The sequence below is a fragment of the Grampus griseus genome (genome assembly GCF_964374135.1).
Source record: "Grampus griseus genome assembly, chromosome: 1".
Lineage (NCBI taxonomy): Eukaryota > Metazoa > Chordata > Mammalia > Artiodactyla > Delphinidae > Grampus > Grampus griseus.
In genome coordinates this window covers 108,709,465-108,723,971 of record NC_139017.1, presented here as the reverse complement: position 1 = coordinate 108,723,971, position 14,507 = coordinate 108,709,465, and the positions used below count along the sequence as shown (strand labels likewise).

Sequence of the window (14,507 nt, the reverse complement as noted above, 5' to 3'; positions counted from 1 at the left end):
AGCGTTCTAATTTTATTCTTTCACATGTAGCTGTCCACTTTACCCAGAACCACTTATTGAAGAGACTGTCTTTTCTCCATTGTATATCCTTGCCTCCTTTGCCATAGATTAGTTGACCATAGGTGCGTGGGTTTATCTCTGGGCTTTCTATCTTGTTCCATTGATCAATATTTCTATTTTTGTGCAAGTACCATATTGTCTTGATTACTGTAGCTTTGTAGTATAGTCTGCAGTTAGGGAGTCTGATTCCTCCAGCTCCATTTATTTTCCCTCAAGACTGCTTTGGCTATTCAGGATCTTTAATGTCTCCATACAAATTTTAACATTTTTTGTTCTAGTTCTGTAAAAAATGCCATTGGTAATTTGATAGGGATTGCATTGAATCTGTAGATTGCTTTGGGTAGTATAGTCACTTTCATAATATTGATTCTTCCAATCCAAGAACATGGTATGTCTCTCCACCTGCTTGTTTCATCTTTGATTTCTTTCATCAGTGTCTTATAGTTTTCTGAGTACAGATCTTTGACGTTCTTAGGTAGGTTTATTCCTAGGTATTTTATTCTTTTTGTTACAACGGTGAATGGGATTGTTTCCTTAATTTCTCTTTCTGATCTTTTGTTGTTAGTATCTAGGAATGCAAGAGATTTCTGTACATTAAGTTTGTATCCTGCAACTTTACCAGATTCATTGATCAGCTCTAGTAGTTTTCTGGTGGCATCTTTAGGATTCTCTATGTATAGTATCCTGTCATCTGCAAACAGTGACACTTTTACTTCTTCTTTTCCAATTTGTATTCCTTTTATTTCTTTTTCTTCTCTAATTGCCGTGACTGGGACTCCCAAAACTATGTTGAATAATAGTGGTGAGAGTGGACATCCTTGTCTTGTTCCTGATCTGAGAGGAAATGTTTTCAGCTTTTCACCATTGAGAATGATGTTTGCTGTGGGTTTGTCGTATATGGCCTTTTTTATGTTGAGGTAGCTTCCCTCTATACCCACTTTCTGGAGAGTTTTTATCATAAATCGGTGTTGAATTTTTTAAAAAGCTTTTTCTGCATCTATTGAGATGATCATATGGTTTTTATTCTTCAGTTTTTTAATATGGTGTATCACATTGATTGATTTGCATATATTGAAGAATCCTTGCATCCCTGGGATAAATCCCACTTGATCATGGTGTATGATTCTTTTAATGTGCTGTTGGATTCTGCTGTATTTTGTTGAGGGTTTTTGCATCTATATTCATCAGTGATATTGGTCTGTAATTTTCTTTTTTTGTAGTATCTTTATCTGGTTTTGGTATCAGGGTGATGGTGGCCTTGTAGAATGAATTTGGGAGTGTTCCTTCCTCTGCAATTTTTTTTTTTTTTTGTGGTACACGGGCCTCTCACTGTTGTGGCCTCTCCCGTTGCGGAGCACAGGCTCCGGACGCGCAGGCTCAGCGGCCATGGCTCACGGGCCTAGCCGCTCTGCAGCATGTGGGATGTTCCCGGACCGGGGCACGAACCCGCGTCCCCCGCATCGGCAGGTGGACTCCCAACCACTGCACCACCAGGGAAGCCCCCTCTGCAGTTTTTTAGAAGAGTTCAAGAAAGATGGGTGTTAGTTCTTCTCTAAATGTTTGATAGAATTCACCTGTGAAGCCATCTGGTCCTGGACTTAAGCTTGTTGGAAGATTTTCAATCACAGTTTCAATTTCACTACTTGTGATTGGTCTGTTCATATTTTCTATTTTTTCCTGGTTCAGTTTGGAAGGTTATACCTCTCTAAGAATTTGTCCATTTCTTCCAGGTTGTCCATTTTATTGGCATAGAGTTGCTTGTAGTAGTCTCTTAGGATGCTTTGTATTTCTGCGGTGTCTGTTGTAACTTCTCCTTTTTCATTTCTAATTTTATTGATTTGAGTCCTCTCCCTCTTTTTCTTGATGAGTCTGGCTAAAGGTTTATCAATTTTGTTTATCTTCTCAAAGAACCAGCTTTTAGTTTTATTGATCTTTGCTATTGTTTTCTTTGTTTCTATTTATTTCTCCTCTTATCTTTATGATTTCTTTCCTTCTACTAACTTTGGGTTTTGTTTGTCCTTCCTTCTCTAGTTCCTTTAGGTGTAAGGTTAGGTTGTTTATTTGAGATTTTTCTTGTTTCTTGAATAACTCAGAATATTTTAATAAAAAACTTTAGCATACCAAATGGATTGAGCGATGCCATTCAAGTTACTAACCAGTTAGGTGTTGTATTTTAAGCTATACAATGTTGAACTCCAGGCAGCAAAGAGTAAGGAGTTTCTAACTTTCGATGGTTTTTAATTTGGACACATTCCTCTAACTTTTACTGCTGTTTGGAAGATGTTCTTTTGTACCTCTATTACAGACATAGTGACTACTTCTTGTGGTGCACATTATTCAGGATCCTAAGCTAGGTGCTTTTGGAAGTTGTAGGAATCCTTAAAGGCAATGGCTTTCAACTTAGTCTGTGCACCAGAATCACCTGTGGTGCTTTTAAAAGTGCAGATGCTTGGTAGAGGACAGATGTGTGGTTGCCAAGGGGGAGCGGGTCGGGGAGAGAAGGATTGGGAGTTTAGGAATAGCAGATGCAAACTATTACATATAGAATGGATAAGCAACAAGGTCCTACCATCTTGCACAGGGACCTATATTCAATAGCCTGTGATAAATCATAATGGAATAGAATATGAAAAAGAATGTGTATGTATATATATATGTATAACTGAATCACTTTGCTGTACAGAAGAAATAACACAAGATTGTAAATCAACTATACTTCAATAAAATAAATTAAAAAAAATGCAGATGCCTGGGCTGGATATCAGACCCAGAGCATCAGAATTTTCTGAGATAGGCCCAGGGCAGTGTGTTTTCAGAAAGTTCTTGAGGAGATTTTAATCCACATCTCTCACCGGGAACCACTAATTTAAGGTCACTCAGAGGCTTTTTCTTTAGTAAGCAAGAGTCTTGGATTTAAGGGGAAAGACCCCTTAAAAGGCCATTTGCTCAACCACCTAACAAGACGCTTGAGCTCCTGCAATGACATCCCATAAAGTCTGTTGAATACTTTTTGATGTCCATCGTATAACGGATGGAATTGACAGTGCTTTAAATATAATTTTTCCTTTTTTTTTTCTTTGACATTTTCTTGAAATAATAATGTTTTTTTAAGAGAAAAAAAATTATTTTTCCCTTTCTCCTACTTGGCTAGTTTTGCCTTCTTCCTGCCTTGGGAATTGCTGCTGATAATCAGCAAGGCTGTTTTGGTCTCACAGCTTTGGATTATTTATTGCCCTATCATGCCAAAGCATTTTATTTGGCCTTGCCAGCCTTGTTGGCATACAGCTCTGGGACTATTGTCAGATAAGGCAACTGCTGCTAGGAAAAGAAGCATAAACAGTTGTTACAAACTCAGAGTCTATTTGATTTTTGTGTTTTAATTTCTTAATTCAGGCATGATAGATTATTTTTTTTTTAAATTATTGTCTTGTGGATCTGGTGAATACAACTGGAACAGACAATCTGATACTGAGACTAAATTAAACCTGCAATGGATTGTCAATTTGCCCTTCACAGTATAGACCCAAAGCGGGAAATCTTGTGGCTACAGACTGTAATTCCCTGTGGCAAAAAACGAAAATGCAAAGTCTTTATTTTTCTATTTCAATCACCCTGTTGATACTAGTTACCTCTCATTCTGTCTTTTGGTTTTTGCTCTTGCTGTTCCAGTTGTCATTAAAGGAAATTCCAGGCAATTAAAAAAACATACAAAATCCAAACACATCAAGGGTTTTTCCATCTTCATGTTTTATATGACCACCTATAAAATAACATGGACATTTTTGGACATAAAATCAATGCTGAAGCTAAGTCAAAACGAGAAGAAGTACTGAGTGACCTCTATTATATAATTAGTCATTCAAAAGAAAAACACGCTGTATCCTATGCCATTTAAATTAGCTTAAAGCAAGCAGCCTATGTCCTCATTCAAGGAATCTTACAAATGTAATTCGTTATTTCAGGAAGTAGATAAAAAACTTAGACATTTCTATCCAAATGCATTATGATCATTTTAATTAAAATTACAAGCATACTGGAATTCCATGTACTATATTTCAGTTCCATTTATATGACAAAGGCACAAAAAATGGAGTGGTGATCTCATAATTCTTTTCTTACCACATCCTTTTAGTACTTCTATTAAAAGTCTTCTTAAACAATAATTCACTGTGATATAAAAGAATAAAATTATTAATAAAAGAAAGGCCACTAAATAAAACTGCAGATGCCCTATGGAGAAAATACCTGGTCTCCTGTGTGGGGTTAGGTTAGGAAGGTGGGAATGCGCCTCTTGCCTCCCGGCCAGCAGATGATACACCCCACTCCCCCCCACAACATGTCAGTGCCACAAGTTCCTGGAGCTCCAAGCTTGGGTAGAGTGGCAGCTTCCTCATCTGATTAGTTTCAGGAAAGTTTTAGCTAAGTGTCACTCTTCCCAACTTCCTTTCCTTCTCTCCCTCACTCCCTCCCTTTGTCCTTCCTTCCTTCCTTTCTCTCTCCCCGCCCCCCCCCTGCAGTTGCCTGGAAGGCTGAATGCTACCAAGGAGACTGAGTTAAAAATCATTACTGTGAGTCCCTCCTGAGGGCAAGAATTACGATCTGTCCTTCTGTGACAGAGAGCATGTAATTAATCCAGGTTTCTGGAAAGCAAGTCAATTTTGTCACAGATCTAGAAAAAGAACAGGTGAGATGTGGTGCAAATCTACTCTTTATCATGTCTTTTTTCCTCCCCAACTTTACTGACATACAAAGGGCAATTAAAAATTGTATATATTTAAGGTTTACAAAGACCGGCAGGCAAGGGGAAATGGGGAGATATTGGTCAGGAGGTACCAAGTTTGTCTTTTTTTCCTTAGCTAAAAAAAAAAAACACCAGGCTAGTCTGTGGACAAGACAGGCATCATATAGGCGATAAAGCAGGGATTTGAGACTTAGACCCAGCTACTGGAGAAGTATTTCTGTAAGTTAATCACAGCCCACTTCCAACAATATATGTATTTTTATTAAACTTTAAAAATTAAAGTGTAACATACAAGATGGCCCTCCACACAATGACTCCCTCCCTCTTTTTTTTTTTTTTTTTTTTTGCGGTACGCGGGCCTACTCACTGTTGTGGCCGCTTCCGTTGCGGAGCACAGGCTACGGACGCACAGGCTCAGTGGCCATGGCTCACGGGCCCAGCCGCTCCGCGGCATGTGGGATCCTCCCGGACCGGGGCATGAACCCGCGTCCCCTGCATCAGCAGGCAGACTATCAACCACTGTGCCACCAGGGAAGCCCTCCCTCCCTCTTTTTAAAGTAACTACTGTTCTGACTGCTAACAGCATAGAGTAGTTTTATCTCTTGTTTAACTTGAAGTGAATGAGATAATATAATATGTACTTTTTGGAGGTTGGCTTCTGTTGCTCAAATTATGTTTGTGAGCAGTAGTTCCAGCTGGGTGGCAACTGGAGTTCTCATCTTTTTGAGAAGACAAACATTCCTCCTGGAAGAGTACTAGTAGATCTACTGCCTACACACGAATTAATTACTCTTATAGTATTTTCTTTTATAGCTAGAGGAGCAGGATGAAGGTAGTGATTGCCCAGGGGTACAAGGTAATGATGAAAAGTGTAGGAGAAAAACTATAGCAAGGGCAGATTGCTCTAAAGGCTAATTTTGCTTAGATAATAGTATTTGTAGGGTAAGACTTGGTATCAAATATCTTTAGTAATTTCAAATCAACCTAATCTCCAGTACTTTGACCGTATCAACAGTAAAATATGGTAATAATAGGTCCTCCTTTCTTCCTTCCCTGTATTAGATAATCTCTGTGTTAAGTGTGTATTAAATGTACTCTGCATTCTGGGCTTTTTAGCAGAGAATTGCTAGATGGATTATTTCATTTAAATATACAATGCATACACTATTAAATCTACTACAACTGAGACAGGCATGATAACTATCTCCACAAGAACCCACTTCATTAACCAAGAATAGATTGCAACCCATTACAAAGTGTTTCAAATGCAATAAGACTACCCAGAAATGCTTGGGCTCTCAGCTTTGCAAGAATATGCAAGAAGTAGTTTTACAGACTCTGAAGGAAGCAAGTACTCAGCAAGCAGTGACAGATGTGGGACGCAATCAGGCTTTCAGTGTGTGGCACAGGAAGGCACAATTCACCTCTGTCTAAATGCTATGCCCTTCGAAGAAAGGCCCAAGTGGCCAGGGGTTTCTCTACAGAGACAAGACCGAGACATCAAGATTTGCAAAGGAAAATGAGACCAAACTCATATCTTCCCTGAAACAGGTCAGATCCTGACAACAGCAAAAAATGGGAAGAGGGGAATAGTTGGAGAGAGGGGAGGATAAAGAGGGAGATTAGCTAGAACCAATCCATGGCAAAATAACTAGAAAAGGCTTTCCAACAGAAAAAGAATGGATATGGAGTAGGGCGGGCAAGTGGGGAGAGGAGAATCAGGGTCCAGGAAATCTGATTCTGGAACCATGAGATCCTATTCAAAATGCCTTATTTCATCTGTTCTCAGTATTTTCACTTGCGAAATGGAGAAAATACGCTTTCATTACTTGTAAATGATGTATTTGTCTCTGTCCATTTGTCTTCCTGCCTGTCTATATCAGTATTTATATGTCCAAATTAGTAGTAGGACTTACCCACTATCAATTTTTCTGATTGATTTAAAGGAGCCCAAACTGTTTGCAAATAAATAAGCAGTTCAATTCACTAAATCTGAATTTCACCAACCCACCTACTTCTGACCTGAGAACATGCCCTCATGGAGATCTCATTATTCTTCAGTTTGCTTTGCTCTCCTGCTTTTGCTACAAGGGAAGGAAACCTTTTTGATGCTAGGAACATGGCGGGTGGGCACTTGCTAACTCCATAGGCCCATAGTTTATGAAGCACATTTGCTGATGGAAAATTCAATCCCCAAAAATGTCTTTCTACTCAGTGAGGATTATTTATAGCTTCTGACACAGAAGGTTTCAAGTTTAGAGTGAACATCACTATTAAGACTAACTCAAATGAACTTTAAAGGAAGGAGGACTATAAAATCCTCATAGGATGCCCTTAAAAGATGTGGTCTTAAAGGACTTGACAATGGGAAAGGAAAGATTAAGGGAGAAATGTGAGTGAGTTGCCAAGGCATACAATGGGACTTGGGGCTTGGCTTTCTTTTTTCAGGTCATCAGTGGCCCTCTTTTCTGATTGCAGGGTCTTTCCCCTCCATTTTTTTTTTTTTTTTTTTTGCAAAAGGAATGATGGTCCAACACCTCTGTAGCAATACAGCCTCTTTTGCTCAGAGCCTGTGGGTACCCAGACTCCTACTTCATGGAGATAAACTCATCTCTTGCTCACTTTTATGTCCCAACCTCTTTAGACGTCACCTGCCCCATCCAGCTATCTGGGAGCCCACAAGAAAACTCTTCATTAGTTGGGCTAGTTTGCCCACATCTCATGAATATATTTTGCTTAGTTTTTGCTTATTCCATGTCCCCACCTGTAACACTCTCTCACTGAATCCCACCCTGATAAATCCTTCAAGACCCACATCTAGCCACATTTTCTTCATGAAGTTTTCTCTGAATATCTAAACCTCAAGAGTTTCCTCTTCTCCTCTGAATAATAGTTAGGGCTATTTCATATAACAGTGCTAGTTAACCATATTGTATTATCTCTTAGTTTGTTATATGTTAGTTTCTCCAGATTATTTAAGTTAGGGACCAGTTTGAGTTAGGGACCTATTGGTTAGAGACCAAGCTATTTGAGTTAGGGACCTAGTTTACCCAAAATGGCAGATGGGGCTACTTTTTCTAGTTTGTCTACCCAGAGAGGTTCTTTCTGCTAATTCACACAAAGACACAGTACAGACCAACTTCAGCCTTTTCCTTCTCTTGTAATCAATTTCAGACATGTACAGACCAACCCAGCTGCCATGGAGTTAGTCCCTGAGGAGAAATATAATCTTTCTAGATCCTCTAAGTAACACCATTCATCAGATGTTTTCCTTCAAGACACCATTTTTTTTTATATGCAGAAAGTTGACATAGCCTTCCAGCTGAAACAGAACAAAAGACATTCTCTAAAGGCAACAGAAAAAGCCCCAAATTCAAAATCTGAGGTAGATTGTTCAACAAGAATTGTTAAAGGTCCTAGAAATACAATCAGAGATACAGTTTGAGAAAAGGAAGAAAGGCCAAGTGAGCTGACTGTAGAAGTTGCAGATAATGCAAAGGGGAAAGTCAGCAAGTGGGAGGCAATGATTACTTCCCAGACAAACCATACCAAGTCTAGCACTGAGGCAGAAGAGTAAAGACCTGATAGGGCAAACAAATAAATTGTATACCTTGGGGCACACAGACTTCCTCTCTTTGCCTAAGAGGAGTTACTGTCTTGGTCCTCTAATAAGTCATGTGTAGTGCAGGATCACCTGAGAGGAGTGGGCAAAAAGTAGTCGCAGCCCACCATTTAGTATTAGCCTTGCGATCTGGGGTGAGCCACTCGATCTAGTTCTTAACTGCAAAATAGAGATAAAACCACCTCCCACATTCATTTATTCATCATTCTCTTTATTTAAGGACCACCATGGGCCAAGCACAAAGGCGCACATGGTGAGCAAAACAGACATGGTTTTTGCCCTTATGAAGTGTCCAGATAATCTCCCAGGTTGTTAGTTACAGAGATGAAATGTGCCTTTGAACTGTAAAGCACTGTAACGATGGAAGGTCTTCTTCACTATCAGTGACTTCCACTCTCAATCTAGCTATGTGACCCAAGGCAAGTTGTAATTTTTCTGGACTTTCCTTTCCTATCTGTGAAATAAGAAAATTTCCTTTCCTAAAATTTAAGTATTCCAATGCAAATGAAGAAGTTAAGATTTTTAGGTACTTCTGAATCATGTCTTTCTAAAAGATTATTATGAAATCGTTCAGAAATACAAAAGGATAAGAATAATGTAATGACCCCATGTGTACCAATTACCTGACTTAGATAAAACATTACCAAGAGCTCTACTGGTGGGATGCCTTCCTTTTCCCCAGAAGAGAGAACTGTGATGAGTTTGGTATTTATTTTTCTGAATCGGCCTTTCCAGGTAACCTGGTGTGTAAGTAAGAATGGTTCACCAGTGAAGAACTCTTCCTATAAGTGTCCTTCCCAGGAAGAGTACTTATTAGGTGTTCCCAGTTCCTGATAAATGTGAGGTCATGACAGTGTACATCACAGAAAGCTCAAGTACCAGCCTGTTCTCTCCCTGCCACCCTTGCTTGCTGTCCACCCAGTAGACAGAATTAGGAAAACCATGCGGCAGGCACCACCTACTGCCTTTAGAAAGAGCAAAGTTTTATATTTACCTTGAGAGCCTTCTGTGCAGATTCACTGGATCCAATTGCGATTAGGTTAGGCCCAGCCATGCTGCAGAAACTCTTCAAGTGCAAAGCTTCGACCACTGGGACTGTGGAGACCGCATAGTCCTATGCATATAATAGAAACAAGTAGTTTGGCATTTCAGAATAATTCTAAAACGCATTCAAATCTGCTCAAAACATTCTTGCTCTTCTGGAGGCTGCCAGGGTCCCTGAACATCTGGAAGGAAAACTGGGACCCACAAGTTTGGATATTGCCAGTTAAACGAAGATCGCTTCTAAAAAGAAAGTGCAGAGCCCCCTTCCCGACGTGTGACTGCGTCAACAGCTCCACTGGCTGACCTATGTAGTGGGCTACTCTGGAAGGATGAATATCCTGTGTAAACAAGAGCCTCACATCGTCATGGGGAACAGAGCTTTTTGGGGATTACATCCCTTCCTAAGCAGTCTGGTGAGCCCATCTGCTAATGATCAATAGAGTAAAGGGACCTTGGGAGGATGTATGTGCAATGCCTAGCCGAGTTTCCAGCACACAGTAGGCACCCAAGTACAGGTGGTCTTTGATTCCAATCTGAAAAATCCACATGTCATGTTAGAGGCAATTGGGACTCCAGATTTTTTTTTTAAGTCATCGATTGTGCCAGAAACATCTGCCAGGTGGTTGTATGAGTATACACTGGGAGAAAACAGATGTCCATGATAACTTTGTCTGTTGCTGCTGTGGGAGTCCCATGAAGCCTATTTATTAAGTTCTAGCTTCTAAAACTTCTAGCAAGCATACAAACATTAGGAATTATTTTGCAAAGCCTGTGACATAGAAATACCATTATTCATGACATATTGATTCAATGGGCCTATGAATGTTTATTAGGTAGTTACTCTGTGCCAGGCATAAATTATCCTTTACCTACCTTAAAAGTATCAGCCAAGATTTCAGCACCTCGTTGATTTGTCCTTTTGGAAAGGCCCACAAAAAACTCTCTGCCTGTAATAAATGTCATGGAACACAGTCAGTGGGTGGCACCAGAGATGGCGTACTATTTCTCTGTCTATAAATGAAGACCTTAAAGCACCACACAGTTCTTTCCTACCGTAGAGGGAAGCTCCACTTGTACTCTGACCCCTGCTCTCTTTACACAAATCTGGTTTCAAATTATTGCCTTTAAAAATAAACTTTTTAAATTCATAGAGGCAGAAAGTGGAATGGTGATTGCCAGGGGCTGATGCAGGGGAGGGGGGAGGGGGGAAATAGGGAGTCAGTGTTTAATGGGTATGATGTTTCATTTTGGGAAGGCAGAAAAGTGCTGGAGATGGATGGTGGTGATAGTTGCACAACGTGAATGTAGTTAATAACTCTGAACTGTACATTTAAAAGTGGTTAAATGGTAAATTTTATGTTATGTATATTTTACCACAATAAGAGAATAAAGTTTTTATTTAGGAAACCATAGAATTAAACACATTAATAACTTGTAATCAGAAATTAAGCAATAGCAATGACAAGTTAGCAGAGCTTCCTTTTTTTCCCCTAAAAGAACAATACTAGACAGTCTTGATCAGTTCAAATACCTTTTTCTATAATGTTGATATAAGGGCTGAAGAAACCATCTGGGTAAAGTGAGTTTAGTGCTGCCTGGTCTTCAGGTCTGAGCTCTAACAGCTGTTTTTAAAACAACACACCCATTTATTTCAAATCAACCATCAAAGGTTGATGTAGATAGTGCCTATCTACAAAGCACTAAAGTTTAGAAGAATGAAACTTTCTACTTATTTGGCTTTTCTGAAATTCTACAATTTTTCTTCTCAGAAGGCAAAACATTAAGTAAAAATGGTCTCCTAGTTATAGGCAAAAAAACAACTATAGTAGATAGAGTTAGGCAATACATAAATGTAGGAATTCTTATCCTCCCTTAATTCTTTGGAAAAGAATTCGACATGAAATGTGGAAAAAAAATTCCAAGAGAAATCAGTATATATTTTGCCTCAGAACAAGTGCAAGAAGTGTAGCCAAGAAAGAATTGCTTGATAGACTTTACAGCTATTACAACTTTTATCTTCGTGGTGTCCTTATAAAAGGGGTAAAAGACATAGGTCAAATGATGTTATGATAAATTCCATTGGCTTATGCTGTTAGCAGACACAGGAATTGTTGACGGCATGTTGACAGTGTTTTTGGTAATGGTATGATTGTCTTGTCCCTTAAGAAAACTCACTACATACAAATCAAAACTTAAGTAAGAGAAAGATCCTTTACTTAACAAAAGTATTACTCACTTTATTAAAAGAGTCAGTTGAAATTTAAAAAAAATCAAATTTCCTTAATTCTCTTAAGAGAAATATAGATTTCTAAATTAGATTTACATTTTTAAGAAAAACATTTAATGCATTAAGCAAATTTAAATGCATTTACAGTGGGCCTTACACATTATTTCCATTTTAAAAGACTAAGATGAGATAGGAACGTACAAAGAAACGCAAACTGCTTATCTCTTTAAAAAGTAAGTTTAGGGCTTCCCTGGTGGCGCAGCGGTTAGGAATCTGCCTGCCGATGCAGGGGACAGGGGTTCGATCCCTGGTCTGGGAGGATTCCACATGCCGCGGAGTAACTAATCCTATGCGCCACGACTACTGAGCCTGTGCCCTAGAGCCTGCGAGCCACAACTACTGAAGCCTGCGTGCCTAGAGCCTGTGCTCCACAACAAGAGAAGCCACCGCAATGATAAGCCCGTGCACCGCAACGAGATGTGGCCCCACTCTCCGCAACCAGAGAAAAGCCCGTGCACAGCAACGAAGACCCAACGCAGCGAAAAATAAAGTTAAATAAATAAATTTATTTTTAAAAAAAAGTAAGTTTAAGTTGGACTTCTGTTTCTAGTGGTATGGTGGGCTATATCCCTTAAATGGCCTTCCTGATAAAAACAACTGAAGTACTGGAATCAAAATATTAAAAAGGCTTTTTTTTGGTGTTATGTCTCTTATGTCATTTTCTTCTATACCAATTCACCCTCTTTTTTTTTTTTCCTTCCTTACCTCATTCTTTCATAGGAGATATCAGGTCATTTGTTCTACTGACTTTCCTACAGTCTGGATTTGGTTGATTGCTTCCTTGTGTACCATCTAACATTAAATTGTTCCTTTATCCTTTGTATTTTTTGGCAAACTGATAGTCTATGTAGATGCTTCTTTAGATTCTTGTTCAAATTTTTTTTTTTTTTTTTTGGATAGGACTACTTCAGAGGTGGGGCTGTACTTCTACTGCATCACATCCTGAGGCACATGACTGACTGTCACACTTTCAGTGATGCTAGAATGATCAGTGTGTTCAGGTGGTATCAGCCGGATTCCTCCATTATAAAGTCCCCCACTCATTTTTTTTTTTTTTGTGGTACGCGGGCCTCTCACTGTTGTGGCCTCTCCCATTGCTGAGCACAGGCTCCAGACGCGTAGGCTCAGAGGCCATGACTCAGGGGCCCCGCTGCTCCGCGGCATGTGGGATCTTCCCGGACCGGGGCACGAACCCGCATCCCCTGCATCGGCAGGCAGACTCTCAACCACTGCGCCACCAGGGAAGCCACCCCCACTCATTTTTTAAAAATTGTTGTTTCATTCCTTTATCTTTTTTTTTTTTTTCCCCACAGTGTGGCATGCGGGATCTTAGTTCCCCGACCAGGGATTGAACCTGTGCCCTTTGCATTGGAAGTGTGGACTCTTAACCACTGGACCGCCAGGGAAGTCCCTCATATAAAAGTTTTTACATCCTTTGATGATCATTGCACAGGTCCATTGTTTTATTAGGGATCTACAATTACTGGCTAGAATTCTAAAAATAAAAACTTTTCTCAATCAAGTATTTGGTCTACTTGAAATAGAATTCACAAAGAAAAGATAGGCTAAATGCTTGAGTCTTTCCTTTATATTTATCAATTATCACAATAATGAGTTGGTATCCCAGCAACTTATAATAATGACAAATATGTTTTTTTAAAAAACATCATTATCCACTAATAAGCCAAAGAATAAATCATAATGGAAATCAGAAAATATTTTGAATTAATGATAAAAAAAATATTCATATCAAAACACAAAGGATTCAGCTAAAGCTGTACTTGAAAAGCTTTACAGCCTTAAATGCTTACTTTAAGAAGAAGAAAGGTTCAAAATTAAAGAGACAAAATTCCACCTTGAAATTCAAGGAAAAAAGAACAATAAAAACAAAGGAATTTGAAGGAGGGAAATACAGGTAGAAACAGGAAGAGAAAAGGAAACTTATAAGAGAGAGGGTTCAATAAAGCCCAAAGTTGGTTCTTTGAAAAGATTAATACAATTGACAGATCTCTGGCAAGAAATAGAAGGCACAAATAAACATTATGAACGAAAAGGGGACATAGCTGTAGTTGTCGTGAAACTTAAAACAGATATTAAGAAAATATGAATAACTTTATAGCCAACATTTTAAAAACTTAGATAAAATAAATAAAGTCTCAGAAAACAAAACTCACCAAAACTGGCTCAGAAAAACCTCAATAGTCATATAATCATTACAGAAACAGAACTGGTTTAAAATCTCCCCACAAAGAAAGCACCAGGTCCACGGGGCCTGTTTATAGGTAAGTTCTACCAAAGTCCAAGGAATGCACAATTAAAGTTGTACTGATTTTAGAGAACAGAAACATAGGAAATATTCCCTAATACATTTCATATGAGGTTAACATAGCTTCAACCAAAGCCAGACAAGGATAACAAAAAAGAAAAATTATAGGCCACAGAAACAAAATCTTAAACAATCATCTAATTGTTTAGATAATTAAACAATTAAATACACACTAAATACAGCACTAATAAAAAGAGAATATATCTTCATCAAGTTTGATTTCATCCCAGGGATGTAAACTTTGACCATTGATATCAGAAAATCAATTAATGTAATTAACCACATCAATAGATGAAAGAAAAAAATCACATAATCATTGAATCAAAATAAGAGTTCACCACCTGAAATTCCATTTCTAGCTGTTTACTTTAGAGAAACTCTTATACACGTCCCCAAGAGACACACACAAGACTGTACATAGCAGCAT

General features: G+C 38.8%; 1 protein-coding gene across 1 annotated transcript in view; it reads right to left on the bottom strand.

Moving 5' to 3' along the window:
- The window catches only part of DDAH1 (dimethylarginine dimethylaminohydrolase 1), a 151,991-nt gene that overhangs the window by 25,472 nt on the left and 112,012 nt on the right, over positions 1 to 14,507 (bottom strand). The window contains exons 3-4 of the mRNA XM_082668236.1: positions 10,341 to 10,414; positions 9,418 to 9,537 (exon numbers count right to left, since the gene is read on the bottom strand). Of these exons, the coding sequence (XP_082524362.1) occupies positions 9,418 to 9,537; positions 10,341 to 10,414 (194 nt within the window). The remainder of the gene's footprint in view (positions 1 to 9,417; positions 9,538 to 10,340; positions 10,415 to 14,507) is intronic.